The following is a 16,105-nucleotide window of genomic DNA, read 5'->3' on the forward strand; positions in this document are numbered from 1 at the left end:
AAGATCTAGGTGGCCTCCGTGGTCCTCTCTTAAGGTCATTGGAATACATGAGACTTCATGGAATCAATGGTGCAGTCCCTCCCTTGTGGACTGAGTTTGCTTATTTCTTTGTCCTTTTTGTTTCATATCTAAGTTTTTCCCTCCCCATCTGCACTGCTGTCTCAGTGGGAGTCTTCTAATGATTATGCAACCATGAAGTTGTCATCATGGTTGCCAATGGCTCACGGCAGTCGTCACTGTATTTTTGTCACATAGGTTGGACAGGCTGTGTGGGACTTTGGTTCCATACCCTGAAAGAGAGCCCCTTAAGGGGTTAACTAAATAATTGCCCAGACTACAGGTCAACCTGTCATAAGAATGCCTAGGGTTGACCTGGTGCCCAACTGTGGCTCTCCAAACTACAGGCCAGCCTCCCATACAAATGCATTGGGTTGACCTGATGCCCATGCAGGACTTTGAAAAATTGTCATCCAGGCTACAGGTCAGGCTACCATAGAAACACATTGGGTTGACCTGATCCCTGGCTGGGGCCCTCCAGATGAGAGATCAACCTACCATAGGTATGCATTGTATTGGGCTGTAGCCCATCTACGACTTTCTGAACTATAGATCAGCCTGCCATAGGCATGCATTGGGTGGACTTGTAGCTCAGTCACAGTTCCACAGACAACAGGTCAACCTGCCGAAGGAATGCCTGGGGTTGACCTAGTGCCTGGCTTTGGCTGCTTGGACTACAAGTCAGCCTGACATAGGAATGCATTGGGTTCACCTGATGCCTGTGCAGGGTTGAAATTTTTTTCATCCAGACTATGGGTCAATGTGGTTTAGGAATTCATGGGTTAACCTGTAGTCTGGAGAGTTGTCCACAAGGGGTCACTCAGAACTTGTGTTCTGACCAAGCACCTGGCCATGCCCCCTGGCTTTCATAGATGACTGGGCTGGGTGCCAGGGCTGTCCAATCCCTTGCGCCAAGTGCATGGAGATTTTCAGGAATACTGTTCTGGAAGGTGCTGAGAACTGTGCGATGTCTAGAGAACAAGCCTGAGTGTTGTACCTAACCAATGAGAGGGGGAAGGTGGACACTTGGCTGTGGGAGCTCCTGGTCTGGCTCTAGTTATCCTATCCACTTTTATTGGCATTCATTCCCTTGTTCTCAGGTGACCTCTGTGGCCTCCCTGATGCTGCTTCCATGACTCAGCCCATGTTCCATGCTGCTTCCTTCAGGCCATTCTCATATGTTCATGGGGCTGCTTCCCTGGTGTACACATGCCCCCCCAGCAACCCTGTGGCCCCCTCTGGGCCACTCTTGTTCATTGTAGATTTCATAGACATTAGGACTTGAAAGGACCTTGAAGATCATCAAGTCCAGCCCCCTGCCCCAGTGGCAGGAAGTCAGATGGGGTCAAAGGCTCCCAGCAAGATAAGCATCCAAACATTTCTGGAGGGAATGCACCACTTCTGCACCATTTCTGGAGGGAGTCTATTCCAGGCCTTGGGGGCTCGGAAAGTAAAGAAGCTTTTCCTTATGTCCAGCCTTAAACGGGCTTGGAGGAGTTTATGACCACTGGTCCTTGTTATACCTCGGGGCGCTCTGGTGAACAGACATTCCCCCAGATCCTGATGTACACCCCTTATGTATTTATAGGTGGCCACCAGGTCACCCCTGACCCTGCGCTTTTCCAGGCTGAAGAATCCCATGGCTCTCAGCCTCTCTTCATAAGGCCTATTCTCTTGCCCTCTGATCATGGATGTGGCTCTCCTCTGGACTCTCTCAAGCTTCTCGACATCCTTCTTGAATTGTGGAGCCCAAAACTGGATGCAGTACTCCAGCTGTGGCCTCACCAAGGCCAAGTACAGTGGGACTATGACTTCCTGAGATTTACTTGAGAAACATCTGTGGATGCAAGCTAGAGTTTTGTTTGCTTTACCAGCTGTGACATCACATTGGTGGCTCATGTTCATCTTGTGGTCAATCATGACCCTCAAGTCTCTTTCAGCAGTGGTGCTAGCAAGAGTAGCACTGCCAAGTCTATAAGTGTGATAACAGGTCACAACAGTGACCTCCCCCCCCTGCTGAGGTGGGGTACCTTGCATTTTTCGGTATTGAACATCATCAGGTTTATATCTGCCCACTTTCTAAGGCCAGAGTCTTGGGGGACACCACTGGTCATGGAGCACCATAATGATTCACTTCCATCAACTATTACTCTCTGGGTCTGACCTCGGAGCCGATTTCCCAGCCATCGGACTGTGGTGTAGCTAAGGCCACAGTTGGTCAATTTTTCCATGAGGAGATCATGGGACACCAGATCAAAGGCTTTTTTAAAGTCCAGGTATATAATGCCAATCTCTTCTCCCTTGTCTAGGTGATATGTCACCTGATCATAGAAGGAGATAAGATTGGTCAGACAAAACCTCTCCGTGACAAACCTGTGCTGGCTGTCTCTCAGGAAGTTGCAATCAGCCAGCTTTTCAAGAAGAGTCTCTTTGATCATTTTCTCCAGAATCTTACCAGGGATTGAGGTCAAGCTAATTGGCGTGTAATTCCTGGGATCTACTTTCTGCCCTTTCTTGAAGATGGGTACCACATTAGCCGTCTTCCAGTCTTCAGGTACTTCACCTGAGCACCACGAGTTTTTGAATATTTTTGTCAATGTTTGGGCTATGACACTTGCTAGCTCCTTGAGTACCGTAGGGTGTAATCTGTCAGGACCAGCTGACTTGAAGGTGTCCAGCCTCTCAAGGTGTTCCTTTACAAGGTCTACACCAATGCTGGGTATAAATATGCCCTCACCCTGGCCATCCCGCAGCATGCTATAGGCAGGGCGGTTCCCTTTGGGCTGATGAAAGACCGACGTGAAGTACCCATTACGCAGGTTGGCTTTTTTCTGGGTGTCGGTTATCAGTTGTCCCATTTGGTTCAGCAGGGGTCCAATGTTCCCCTTGTTTTTTTTCTGACTCCCTACATATCTGAAAAAGGACTTTTTATTTTCCTTGATATGTGAAGCCAGATGAAGCTCGGTTGCAGCCTTCGCTTTCCTGGTCCGCTTCCTGCAGGTATGGACCAGTGCTGAGAACTTCTCCTTGGTGGCGGTTCCAGCCTTCCATCCTTTATAAGTCTCTCTTTTCAGGCATAGGAGGTCCTCGAGTTCCCTGCTGGGCCAAGGGGGTTGCTGTGACCTTTTGCTACCCTTCCTCTGAGATGGGACGGACATCCCTTGTGCTGTCAGGATTGCTCCCTTGAGGAGCGAACACTCCTCTTGGACTCCTCTTCCTGTCGAGTCATGGTCCCTTAGGACCTCAACAATGAGCCTCCTGAGCTTATCAAAGTCAGCTTTCCTAAAGCTGAGGACTTCTGCATTGCTGACTGACTTGCCAGCCTTGCGATGGATAGTAAAGGCGATCAGCTTGTGGTCATTATCACCCAGCTTTCCATCGATTCTTAGGTCACTGACTAGGTCATCCTCTTTGGCCAGTACCAGGTCCAGCAATGCTTTACCTCTTGTTGGCTCATTGACTTCTTGAGCCAGATAAAGCTCATCCACGCATGTGAGGAAGCTTTGCGACTGCTCGGATTTGTGTAGTCCTCAGTCTTGGACTCTGCTCCTGCCGAGAACCAGGGTGACATCTAGGGGACCTCTTTGCCTTCTTCCCAAGTCTGTCACAACTGCCCATACCCTCTGTAGGTCCTTCCTGCGCTGGCGAGGAGTATGTGCATCTGACCCTCACAATGGCAGCAAAGGTTGAAAGGTATCTGTGGGGCTCTTGCGATTACCAGTGTTGCAGAACCTCCACTGAACACAGTGATAAAGCAACGTCTCAGGCCTGTATCTGAGTTACAAACCTGAAAACTGCTCCCCACCCCTTGCCCCCTAGGACCGTGTGTTGTACAGGCAGTGTTTTGTCGTGGGGGCAGGGAACTCTTGCATTGCTCTCTAGTCCCAGTTTGCAGCTGCTCTAGCAATGACAGCTGTGTGTCTAATCTGCTGCTACTGGGAGGATGGGGCATTTCCTCACAGGGCCGACTCTTTTGTGAGAATGCCAGACTAGCCACCTAATCAAACTCCTCTTAGATGAAGAGGAAGGCCACGCTGTCTCACAACCTCCCCTGCAGTTGTGCTGTTGTTAGCAGTGTTTCACCTGTGGTTCAGCTCCCTTCTTCCTGCAGATCTTCCCTCCTCTTCTGAATGCTTGCTTACATGCTGCATGAAGGAAGAGGATGACAGGTATTGATTTGCCACTGGAAAAATCAATCATGGTTCTGACAAATGCCGCGGCCAACAGGTAGGTTTGCCTTCAGCTGAATGCAAACTGGAGTCTAGTCCAGAGCACTGCTGGACTTTTGGATGGTTTGGAGCCCACCAGCAGCTCAGTGCTGAAATGCCAGGAGTGCTGGGCATGCCACTCACTGGCCACTCCGAGTCATTCATCTTTCACAGTGATTATGTGGGAAATAACACGGGGTTTGAGGGCCTTGTGGATTGATCCTGGAATCAATTCTGCATGGCAACTCCTCGTGAGAGAGGCATGATCTGGGTCAGATTTCAGAGAGTCCCACCGGTGGCATTTCTCACACATAGGGGGAGTGAAGGCTCAGTGGCTGGCCCTAGCTGCATGACTCACTTTTGCAAAGTGAGCCCCTCCACTCCCAATCCCTTCTTGCTTGGCTTCCCCATGCTCCATGGTCCCCTTTATGTATGGGATAAGGAAGAGAAGACTTTTACTGCAAGGTCTAAGGTGCCCAAGTAGGTTGAAGGAGGTTGGTAGGTCAGACTGAAGGGAATGGGCTCCTAAAAAGTCATTTCCCTCATGGCACCCAGAGAAATGTAATAACATGAAAATCAGAATATTCAGGACAGAGGGAGAAAGAAACCCTGCTTTGCATAATTGCTAGTGAGTCCTTGTTTGCTGGCCCTGTATACAGAACGTCTTGGTCCCTATTGACTCTCCCTTTGCTCTTCTTTCCAGCACAGCTACAGGGAGGTGGGCATCCTGCTGCTCTACCTGGCTGTGGGAGTCTCTGTGTTCTCTGGAGTGGCCTACACAGCCGAGAAAGAGGAGGATGTTGGTTTCGACACCATCCCAGCCTGCTGGTGGTGGGGTACGGTCAGCATGACCACTGTGGGCTATGGAGACGTGGTGCCAGTGACCGTGGCTGGCAAACTGGCAGCTTCAGGCTGTATCCTGGGCGGGATCCTGGTGGTGGCTTTGCCCATCACAATCATTTTCAACAAATTCTCCCACTTCTACCGCAAGCAGAAAGCCTTGGAGGCTGCCGTAAGGAACAGCGACAAGAAGGAGCTAGAAGACACTGACGATTTTTCCAGCCAGAATCAAGACTCGGAGGCTCCAAGTGAAATCTTCCAGGAAGGAAGCAAGCCAGACCGCCAGCGCCTGACCAAAGATACCCTTCCTGCTCACTGAGCCCACGGCAGCTAGAGCTGACAATTCCACCAGGGTGTTTTCTCCTAGACACACATGGCCTGAAGGACCAGGTCAGAGTGGTACTCACTCTTTTACCATTGCTGACTCTTATGCACTGGAAGTAAACAGGAGATGAAACACCCCAGATGATGCTTGCACAGTGCACTGCCCTTGTGCTGGGACAATGAAGAAAAACCACCAGAACTAGAATGACAATAGCTCTGGGCTGCCCCAGATTTACAAGAAAGTCCACCTGGCCTCCTTAACACTGTGCGCAACATCTGACAAACTTCTCTGCCAGGCAAAGGACAAATCAAGAGTCAACAAGATATGCCCATTAGGTTCTAGCTGTTTCTAACCCTTGCAGTGGTGACAGCAGGCAGCAGCTGTATCCATTAGGACATGCACTGAATGACAGTATTCACTGTAGTAATGGCAATAGTGTCAGAGCCCCCAAATGCCAATTAGGAAATAAAATTAAGTTACCAAGGACTTAGAAAAGAAAAGAAAAGGGTGAAGAACCAAATCAAGAAGCAGAAAGACCTGGTCTGCCTGGCCACCAGTAACTCCTTCCAACGTCCTGCAGCCCAAATTTCTGTCTGGCCTATCACAATGTCAGTGCTGAGCACTTAGCTCCCGTTTCCCACCCACCACTCTGAAACACATGAACTCCAAATTCTCCCTGTGTTTGCAAGGGGAACATTTCCTGGGGGCTAGGGTGTGGTGAAATAATCTCTGCAAAGAACCAGTCAGAGGGACAAGCCTAAACCTGACTGGTTGTCCCACAAGTACCCAACCTGAGCTGACATTAAACACTGGGTCCGCAGCTTGCTTACAGCTTTCTTCCTTGGGAAATCCTAACTGATCACTTCCTGTCCATTCCTTAGTGGATGAAGAGGAGAAATGAGGGTGGTAAAGTGAATGGTGTCTACATACCATGTGGGATCACAGAGAAGGTAACATCAAAATATGTGTTTTCTTCCAGTGCATAGCTGAGGCTGGAATGGTGCTCAGGTGTCCTTGTAAGAGCCACAATATCAGCACATCTGTTCGCCTTCATTAATGAGAATGCATTCACTTTCACAGGCAGCCAAGTGTTGTGGTCATAAGAGAGCACCCCCCAAAGAACAATGTTTTGGAGAGCCAGAGAAAGCAGTTTGCCATGGCTCTGTGGCACCATGTAGATAGTCCTTGGAGAGATCTCTGTTAAGGAGAGAGGTGATTCCCCATCCTTCAGTGTTCCCCCGGCTGGCACCGAGTGGCGTGGCATATTCTGAATAAACCAGCATGCCAGCCAGTTGAATAACTGCCCATAGCCAATCTGTCAATCTTGCCACATCTTTCCGGTTAGGCTGGGAGTGGGTGCCAGAGCTCTGATGGGCAGACCCATGGAAGAACAGCTTTGCAGGGGATCTGATAGATACAGAAAGAAGAGACGATTTCACCACTGTGTGGACAAAGCCCCAAAGCAATGAAAAACCCTGGCTTTTACTTAAACATGTGCTCCAAGCCCATATGTTGGTGACCTCCAACAGGTTTTCTTCTTTGGCCTTCATTCTTACAGGTTTCTGGAGAAATTCTCTTGTCCTGGATGCCCAGCTGCATGCAATGGCCATTTGGAAATGAAACTCGGAGAACAAGAGCTATCTGCTGGTTCCAAGCAGGTCCTTTGCAATCACAACACTTATTGCTGATTCAGCCTCCTTTCTCTAAGATTTCCCCTGCTCTCCAAGCTGCTTTCTTGCTTTCCTGGATGCTCCTTGCTTCTTTTTCTGACTCCCAAGCTTTCCAAACTGTTCCATGGCCTTTCCCAAGCAGCCACACCCCTTCAGTTTCTTAGATGTTCCCTACTGCTCTGCTTAATCCCAGATACTTCATGGGGAACAGAGCCTCTGACCTCACCCACCAGTCCTTGTGCTGGGGTATATGTCATCCTTGAGTGGGAGTACTGTGATGACCCAGTGCTGCTCCACAGAGGAATCCCTTCCTCTCTGCTCTTCCTTTGCCATCAGTCTCTTCCCTGTCTTCACTGCTGACTGTCTTGGCTGGTACCAAGGAAAAAGTATTCTGTGCTTAAATACCCATCTGGTGCTAACTCATGTCAATCCTCATGTACTACACTGGCCCATTGTCAACACATCATGTGATACAGATGCCATAACTTGAAAAATGTGTTTCCTGGCAATAGATTTCCCTGGATGGCCTCCAGATGGCTAACCTCCCAGAGGCTGGAGCAGCAATCTATGCTGAGACATGGTGCCCATAATAAGTAGGTTCTTGGGGAAGGTGTGGGTTGGGATGTCATGAGGTTGGCCACTTTCCTGCTGTCAGTCAACCGTATGCTGTGCCCACCTTGCACCATTGTCCATTGGCTCTATCTTATGGTCCTGGATCACTTCAACCTTGACACCTCCTCTTAAAATGATAGCATCCTCAGCTAGTTCCTAATTCAAGTGACTCAAAATGGGCTGGGCTGATGCCCATTGTCATTCATACCCAGCAGTACCAGCATGAAGGTGAGACTGAATGCTTCCTACAGCTCAGCATGCCAACATCGCACACCAAGTGTGCTGTACCCAGAGGTACCGTAGATCCTTCCTGAGAATACTGTGTTCTGTTCTATGATATTAGATCACTGCACATCCTCAGTTTAGCCCTTCTAGGCTGCTGAACTACACTGCTAGTTTCAGTTGGTGTGTGTTGACTCTTCCTTGCGGACTTTTGTGTTCCCTCTCCAGTGCCTCCACCAGGGCTAATGAAACATCTGCATGTCAGCAGTCACGTAGGCTGCAGAGAGAGGAGGTCTCTGTCTCACTTCAGCTTGCTGTCTAGGTGCCTCTTTCTTTGAAAGACGTTCTCCTCTTCTAGCAGAAACTTGGACTGGTCTCCTGATGACTGCCCTCCCCCTCTACCCTCACTAGGAGGATACTTCCGTGTTGTCCTGCCTAAGCAGTGCTCCTCTGGCAGTTACTATAAACACTAAACTATAATGCCCCTGGTTTCATGACCTTCCAATTGACAACCTGCACGTGCCTACTGCCCTTGGAAGGGTTTTGTTGTGCATCACCAGCGTGCAGCACATTTCTCCAGTGTAACGTGTCTGCGTATCACTTTGCAGCTGGCTGCTGAGTCCAGCTGGAATGGAACTGGGTGTTGATCCGAGAGCAGAGCTGCAGCTACAAACAGCTGAACAGCTGGCAGCCTTCCTCTAGTGCACGTGCACACAGCACCTTGGAGCTTGTTCAACTCCTTCTTCTTTACTGGAGGCCTTTCTGCTCTCAGCCACTGTATGCACTGCAGCTTCTTTCTTCCTAAGGTAGCTGCAGCATTTGGGCATCAAGTGGCTCCTTTTACCCTATATTCCTTGCAGCATTGCCTCTAGCCTGGGTTTTTTGTGTTCTACTGGTGTGTCACCTCTGTGTGCCTGTGCGTACAACAGACCATGATGTCTGCATTCACACCCCGTCCCCTGGACTCCTGTGTTCTTTATCATGTCGAGCCTGTTTAGTTGTTCAAGTAGCTGTCATTTCCTTTTCCATTTGCCCCTCCTATCTGGAGGCATTTCTCCAGGGTTAGTTCTGTTTGTCCATAATTTTTCTTCTAGATTGGAAACAAGTAGCCCTCAAATGATCTCATCTTTGCTTAGGGAATCTCTTACATCTCCAGATCCTTACGGAAACCATATTGCTATATTCACCAACACAAAGGTGTTTCAGAAAATTCTGACTTTAATTATACTTTTCCCACCTCACAATTCCTTTCTGACCCACAATCTGGGACCCTCCTGCCCCTCCAGTCTGGAAACCCGTGATGGGGCTCTGTTGATGTCCTTTCACTTATTACCTGCACACCAGTGCCATTTCCAGCTCTCTGCCCATACTCTGCTGTTCTGAGTAGGAGCCCCCACCTACTCTTTCCATTTTGCAAGTGTCCCTTTCTCATGTCTTCTCTTTCTCTCCAAGCTTGGTGGGGCTGTGAGGGATAATGTGAACATCAGACCTTGAAGTTACTATTTTCTCTGCCCTGACAGCCAGCAGCAGACAGAAGTAACCAGAGAAAGAGTCTATTAAAGGCACATGGAGCCAAACAGATCTTCAGTGGAACGCCAGTGACTTCAGCAGAGGTGCAGCAGAGAGCAATTTGGCCCATTGGCCTATGGCAATGCAGTGAGAGATTTTCTCCGCACAGATACAGCATCTCAGAGCCTCAGAAGAGGATCATTAATTATTTAACAGGCCCTGCTGTTTTGACATGTCTGGTGATGTAGGTCAGGCTTAGCTGATGCAGCTCACTGTCAGAATGAATGGGAGATCAGAGAGTTTCAAAGTGGTTAGACACATTTCATTGAGAGAAGATGAAACAACTATTAGCTCAATGAAATTCCAATAAGGTTTGATTGTGGGAGCTCGCTTGCACCCAACGCCTTGTGAGTTCTCTCTGCCTATGGACCATCAGGTGGGTTATTTTGAGTATCAGGACACAGCACCTGCAAGGGCTTTACACACAGACTTAACATTGCAGGCTGCAAGAACTAGTATACTTCCCTATTGATAATATCACTGTAGCTTCGCTCCATTGACTTCACTGGGATAATTCCTGGCGCCTTCCGTGAAGCCTGGAAAATGGCCTTGGTGCGATTGGGGTGGGGATATGTGTTGGAGCTTGAGTAGCCAGGTGTCTCCATGGGAAGGAAAATCAGTGGCTGCATTGTTACATTTGTGCTGACTGAGGATACCTCAGGTCCCATCTGCCATAGCTGGGCTCTGCATAAAGACAGCTGCCTTGTTTGCTGGTTGGCTTTCAGGCTCCTGCTTCATACTTCTTGGTAATGTCACTGCAAGAAAAGCCCCCCCAGCAACAAAAATGCTTTTCTAAAAATAGCAGTGTTTCACCCCCAGGCCATGTCTGCGCTGCCTAGGCTTATCCCGCCGTCAGACAATGCATTGCCTCTTCTGAGGCTCGCTTGTCATGGGCACAGTGCACTTCCTGCTGGGAGTTAGCAGGAAAAGGCGGCTTAGACTGACAGGCCACCCCAGGGTGATGAGACAGCCAGGCTGGCTCAGGCAAGGCAGTGCTGGAAATGCATTGCTAATCCCTGTCCCCAGCTAGGGCCCGATCCAGAGCCCAATGCAGACAAAGGCAGCTTTGGCTATTGGATCCAGCAGACTCAGAGCAGGTCTCTTAAGCGACTTATAAAGGAAGCAGCTTTCCTCCTGACAAAGAACCTCATGCCCAGCAGATGAAGATTATGCTGATATCACAGCAAATGATTTTAATGTCTAGTTTCCCAAGGAACCCAGCAGGGTGTAGGGCCAGAGGACTAGTCTAGGCTAGGGAGAGGCTCCCACCTCTTGGGAAGCTTTGACAGCAGCCCTCAGCAAGGGCAAGAGAAGGCAGCAGGCAGGGATGCCATGGAAGATGGGCCCTCTGCCCTGTGGTGGGGACAAGCTGGGTTGTTGCCCCCTCCCACAGCGCCTTGTCCAACCACAGCCAGGGATAAAGCTGCTCAGCCCCGCGGGAAAGGCTCTGGTCACAGCAGCCAAGGGGCTGTTGTCACTGTCATCTCCTGCGGGTTGTGAAAAGCCACGTTGTAGGATCCAGCTCTCCTTGTGCAGGTAAAGGCAGCAGGACTTAAACCAGCATTTGTAGGCCTGTGGAGAGACTGCCCTGTGGGGACCCAGCGTGGGCTGGGGCACATTTCTAAGCAACAGGAATAGCAATTATACCTTGAAGACTATTTCCCCAGTACAGGAGCCCCAGGTCTGACACACTCGTCATGATAGTCATGTATGAGCCACAATGTGACTGCTAGCACCAGACAGGGCAGGAGAACAAAGGCTGTCAGCTCATGAAAGGCACTGCTGTTTCTTGTTAATGGCCCAGGTTAAAGGTTCATTTTCCTCTGAAGCAGAAGCAGCAGGAGGGGACCGGAGTCTGAGCACTCTAACATTTAGGGTTTGTAACTAGGGGCAAGAGCTGTTCCAGGAGTGGTGGATGCAGGTTTGTGGATCAGGGTTAGGGAAGCTGCTCCTCTGTAGCTTTTGGGTCCTTGACACTGGAAGAGACCATCCGCTACCATAAATTCTGTACAGCTTGAGTGACTTTAGAGGATCAACACTGATCTCTGTTAGCAGAGGAACTTGCCTGTTGCAGTTAAGTGGAGCAAACAACTGCTCAGCAGAGGTGCCTCATGGAAATCTTGCTGTATTTGATGCTAGCACCCTACAGATTTCCTCCTTTCTGTCCTTGGCTAACCACATGGGAAATGGTAGCTCCTTTCCCATGAATGGAAGTATTGTCCCCTTATGATGCTCATTAAAGGTGTCACATCTGCATTGGATGTGGTGACAAATGTCTCTCTCAGCTGAATATAGTAAGACTGACTGCACCCAATGCAAAACCAGCTGCTTCCCCCAAAAGGTCCTGCAGCAGCAGTGTGACATGGGGAGGAGTTGGGAGCTCTCCAAAAGAGGGACAAATCCCACCTAGTTTGGAGCATTCCCCGGTCTACCTGGCTGCAGATCGGGAGACTGTATCATGCCAGCCCCAGCCCAGCCTGGCTCAGCTGCTAAGCTGGCTGGTCCATTTGTATCTTAACAACAAGCTGCACAAACCCAGCAGGATGAGAACAGGTCTGACCTGCTGTTTCATCCTGTGGGTGCTTACATGGGGGGAGCTGTCCTATACATACGCCCGCCTAATGTCACATGCAGAATGCCTGCTCGCTTGCCCTTTCCTGATCTGTCACCACTTCTCTGCTTAGATGAGCTATGGGATTTATGCAAGTGGCTGCAATTGGCTGCCTGCATGAGCAAGGAGCTGAATTTCAGGGGGCGCCTGCGACAGAACCCGCGTGCTTTGACAACCTGCCCTTCACTTGAGAAATGGCTGGTGAGCACAGGCTTGAGCACATGCTGTCACCGAAGCACACCATCAAGCCGTGCATGCAGTAGGAGACCGGGGGAGGAGCACTGGCAAGGTCAAAGCTCTACAAACACGCATGGAGCTGCAGTTGGTTTCTGCTCCCCCAGCCTGATCTGCAAAAAATCACATTAGAACTTCAGTAGCAATTCCCAGGGCTGATTCAATCATCCAGCCGCTCCCCTGCACGGGGAGAGGGTTAGGAGGAAATTGAAAAGGGACATACGCTAGACTTCAGAAAGCAACAGAAACAGTGGGGGATTTAACTTTGATTCTATTAATTTATTCCCGTATATAGCCTGTCACTGTACTGGCCCTGGGCTCCCTGCCAAGTTTCCTCTGAGAGTCTGGGACTGGTGGGTATCTGCAGACCCCTCCTTATCAGTGTGTTAGGTCACATAGGTGAATGTGCTGCTGTTGCAAGGGCCCCTCAAGCTGTGGAATTTGCTTCCCCATCTTTTTGTGTATATCCACAGATCCCCATATTCCCTCTGATAGTTGGTGTCTGGGCACCATGATGCTGGGAGGGAGGGGAAGGAAAGCAAGGAAGTCGCCCCAGAGAGAGGGCTCTTCAAGGAGGCTGGGGCTGGCCTTGGCAGCTCTAGCTTTCCTCCTGCAGAAACAAAGACTGCATGTCCCCAGGCAGGTTGTTAGGTCTGTCTGGGCTGTGCTCAGGGCAGATGCAAGGAGCTGGGGAAGGTCCTCTCAGCCACCTCTGTGCTCCTCTAGCCCTGACTACTCTCAATCTCACTAGCAAGAACAGCTTGGTAGCTGGACTGCTTGACCAACTGGAGGCTGCTGGAACTGCTCTTGCGCTGGGAGAGGAGACGCAGGTTGGACTGCATGCTGTGGTGACCCAAGGACTCCTCTGTGGAAGATGGAAGCTCAGCTAGCAGGAAAGGGGCCTGATGATCTGGCCCATCATGTCTAAGTCTACAATGCAAGGGATTGCTTACAATTTCCTGGATGCTAGGAGCTTGGTGGTTACTGAGCCATCAGGACATATAACAAAGACTGATTTCAAAGGAATCAAATGGAGAAATTTGGGCTCTCTCATTCAGGTCACCTTCAGATGTGGCCCTTGAAGCATGCAGTGGCATTAGCGACCCGATGCCTTTCCTGGTTATTCATTCCCACAGGGAGAGGCAGGCACTTCCCTATGGGATGGGATGTGCCTATGCATACACTGGACCTAAGCAGATATGGAAATCTGGGCCTAAGCCACCCCACGCTCACCCACACTCGGTTGTGACAATGGTCTCTCAACCTAGGAGTAGCTTGTCTAAATGAAACAGCAGCAAATTAAACAGCTTAGCAGGCAGTTCTAGCCTCACTGAAGGCAAAGCAGGAAAGGCATTATGTGGACGGGGTGCCTGGTGAACCAACTCCAAGAGAAGCCCCACAAAGAGTTGAGGGAGCTAGATATGCCATTACTAGTCATCTGAGTCTTCCAGTATTACTAAGTCAGCATAGCCTCATTCACTCCTACAGCAAGAAGTGACCACTGTTTCTGCTCTGGAGTTTACCAGCTCCTGCTAGTTACTTGAATAAAGGAAGGAGTTTCCCTTCTCTCTAAATATTCCAGTAGCCAAATGTATTTAAATGTGAGAGCAACGTAACTGTATTCATTACGAGCATTATGCAAATAAGTAAAAAGCATGTAAAGTAATTTTCTATCTATGCATGGGATGCATACTATAATATTTTATTAAAGATCATTCTAAGGGCACCACTCTGGAATCTGTTTCTTCATACATGCAAGCTCAGAGCTTTAATTTTAAGCAAAAGGAAACTGGTTCATTTGGGACATGATCCTTAGCCTGGTTAAAAAGCTTGGTGGTAAGGGGTGAATTCCCTGATGCCAGCAGGCTTTTAGATTCATGGCAGTGCCCCTATGTGCAGCACATGGTGACAGATCTGACAGGTATTAGTGAAAGGTGAGCGCAGTGAGGAGATGATCTGGGGGCAAACTCCTTTAAAAGCAGTCCTAGGTATCCAGGCCAAATTTCCTTTTTCATGAAAGTTTACCAGGGAACAACGGTGCGCAGGAACACTGCCTCATGCATGGGCATCTCTGACTTCTCAGCTGTGCTTTTCCTCACTCCTCTCTCCTCCTCCCCACCTTCATTTTGGCCTGTGAAGAAGAGTATCTTGTCCTCTAGCCCAAGTCCATGCACCACTTCACATAGAGATCTCTAATTCACCTGTCCTGGAAGGCTGGAGAAGACCATGCAGGGCAGAGATGCAGCTGCATTTTGCTACCTGGCCAATTTAGCATGATATCTGCCATTATATTACTGCATGGCTTTAATGCATCTCCAAAGCCTTAGGAACAGGAGTGGAGCTGGGCTGGGTGCTGGTGTGGGAGGGACAAGGGAGACATCCAGAATGGCTCATCAGGAAAGACGGTCATCTCATCATTGACATTAAAAAGCAAGGTTAACTTCTAAGGCATAAAGCAAGCCCCACTTGAACCCTGACTCTTCTATCCCATTAAATGCCTGTGAATGCTTAATAGCCCAGTAGCAGCCGTCAGAAATAAGCAGCAATTTGCAGGGCTGTGTTTGTAAGAGACTGCCCACTCTCTGGGGTCAGCGCAGTCCTGGGAACATGAGACCTTAGCCTGACAGCATGGAAAAACCCAGCACTGATCTGTTCTTGGTGGTTCCAGCAGCCTGCATCTACAAGCGGTTCTCTCTCCTAGTAACCAGCTCTGTTCTAAAAGTAGCGTTCACCCACGCCTCCTGGGAATGGCCCTGGTCTGAAAATAGAAAAACTCCAACAAAACACAAACAAAACACAAACAAACTGAAGTTACAAAACTGGAAGATTTTCTTCATCTGGGTCTCATTGGGCAACAGACCATTTCAAGAGACCTTTGCCAGTAGCCAGCTAAAGGATTTTATACATTGCACTCTACGTTCCCAGGCATTACTCTCTCCAATGTGCCCCTTTGTAAAGCTAGCAGATCAGTAATTAATGGCCTTCTATAAATCAGCAGCAAGGAGGAGAGAGCTGTCAGGCCCTCTGTAGTCAGAGGCATTAAAGAACCAATTCCTCTGAATACGTCATAAGGGGAAAAAACAGCCAAGTTATTGTGTTGTCTTGAGCCACATGCCAGTCAGATTACAGAAGAAAAAAGCATCCAGATGAGAAGAATCAGCTTGCTTCTTCTGTAAGGAATTTCTTGGCTGCTCATGTCTCATTAAATACTAATGCTAGTTAGAAAGGGAACCTATTGAGATGAAATGCTGAGTAACTTAAGGCTGTACAAGTAGCTGATACACTTCTGACTTATTCAAAATATGCCTTCTAGGATCCTCAGGCCCCCTCAGGGTGGTTTTGTTACAGCCCCAATTTATATGAGTGATGCTATTGCTTTCAGGGAGACATGAAGATTCAGAACAGCCACAACAGGAGCTAGGGAGCAGCTATCATCTTTGCTGCAAAGGCAGAAAAGCCCAGCCGCCCAGATTCCTTCTGGATTCATCCGAGCTTGGAAGCTGTACTTTCATGCCAGAGCCACCCCATAAAGAAAGAAGACAAGTCCCCAGAAAATAAGAGTATGTATAGGCCATGTGGAGCCAACCTTGGCTCATAATTAAGTAGTCAGAAAACCCACTTTGCTTGTCAGGGTCCTAAAAATAACAAGGCAAAGCCATGCTACCTAGACCAAGAGCCTAGCACTCAAACAGCACTCTCTACCCTCAGGCTGCTCCAGGAGTCTACTAAGTAATCCCCACAGCTACTAGCATACCCA

At 49.1% G+C, this 16,105-nt stretch overlaps 1 protein-coding gene across 4 annotated transcripts in view; it reads left to right on the forward strand.

The window, feature by feature from the left end:
- KCNS1 (potassium voltage-gated channel modifier subfamily S member 1) overlaps positions 1–14,068 on the forward strand; it is a 35,201-nt gene extending 21,133 nt beyond the window's left edge. Inside the window, exons 3-5 of one of the 4 annotated variants that reach the window (XR_016444475.1) lie at positions 4,969–6,380; positions 6,989–7,088; positions 9,455–14,068. Coding sequence is in view for 1 of the 4 variants with exons in the window: in XM_090065035.1 (XP_089921161.1) it covers positions 4,969–5,424 (456 nt within the window). In the remaining 3 variants the exon portion in view is untranslated. Of the gene's footprint in view, positions 1–4,968 lie in introns of all 4 variants that reach the window. The other 3 variants (XR_016444474.1, XR_016444473.1, XM_090065035.1) reach the window with 3 other exon arrangements.
- Positions 14,069–16,105: the final 2,037 nt, after the last annotated feature.

This window comes from Crocodylus siamensis, chromosome 10, assembly GCF_052110815.1.
Source record: "Crocodylus siamensis isolate JL-2025a chromosome 10, ASM5211081v1, whole genome shotgun sequence".
Lineage (NCBI taxonomy): Eukaryota > Metazoa > Chordata > Crocodylia > Crocodylidae > Crocodylus > Crocodylus siamensis.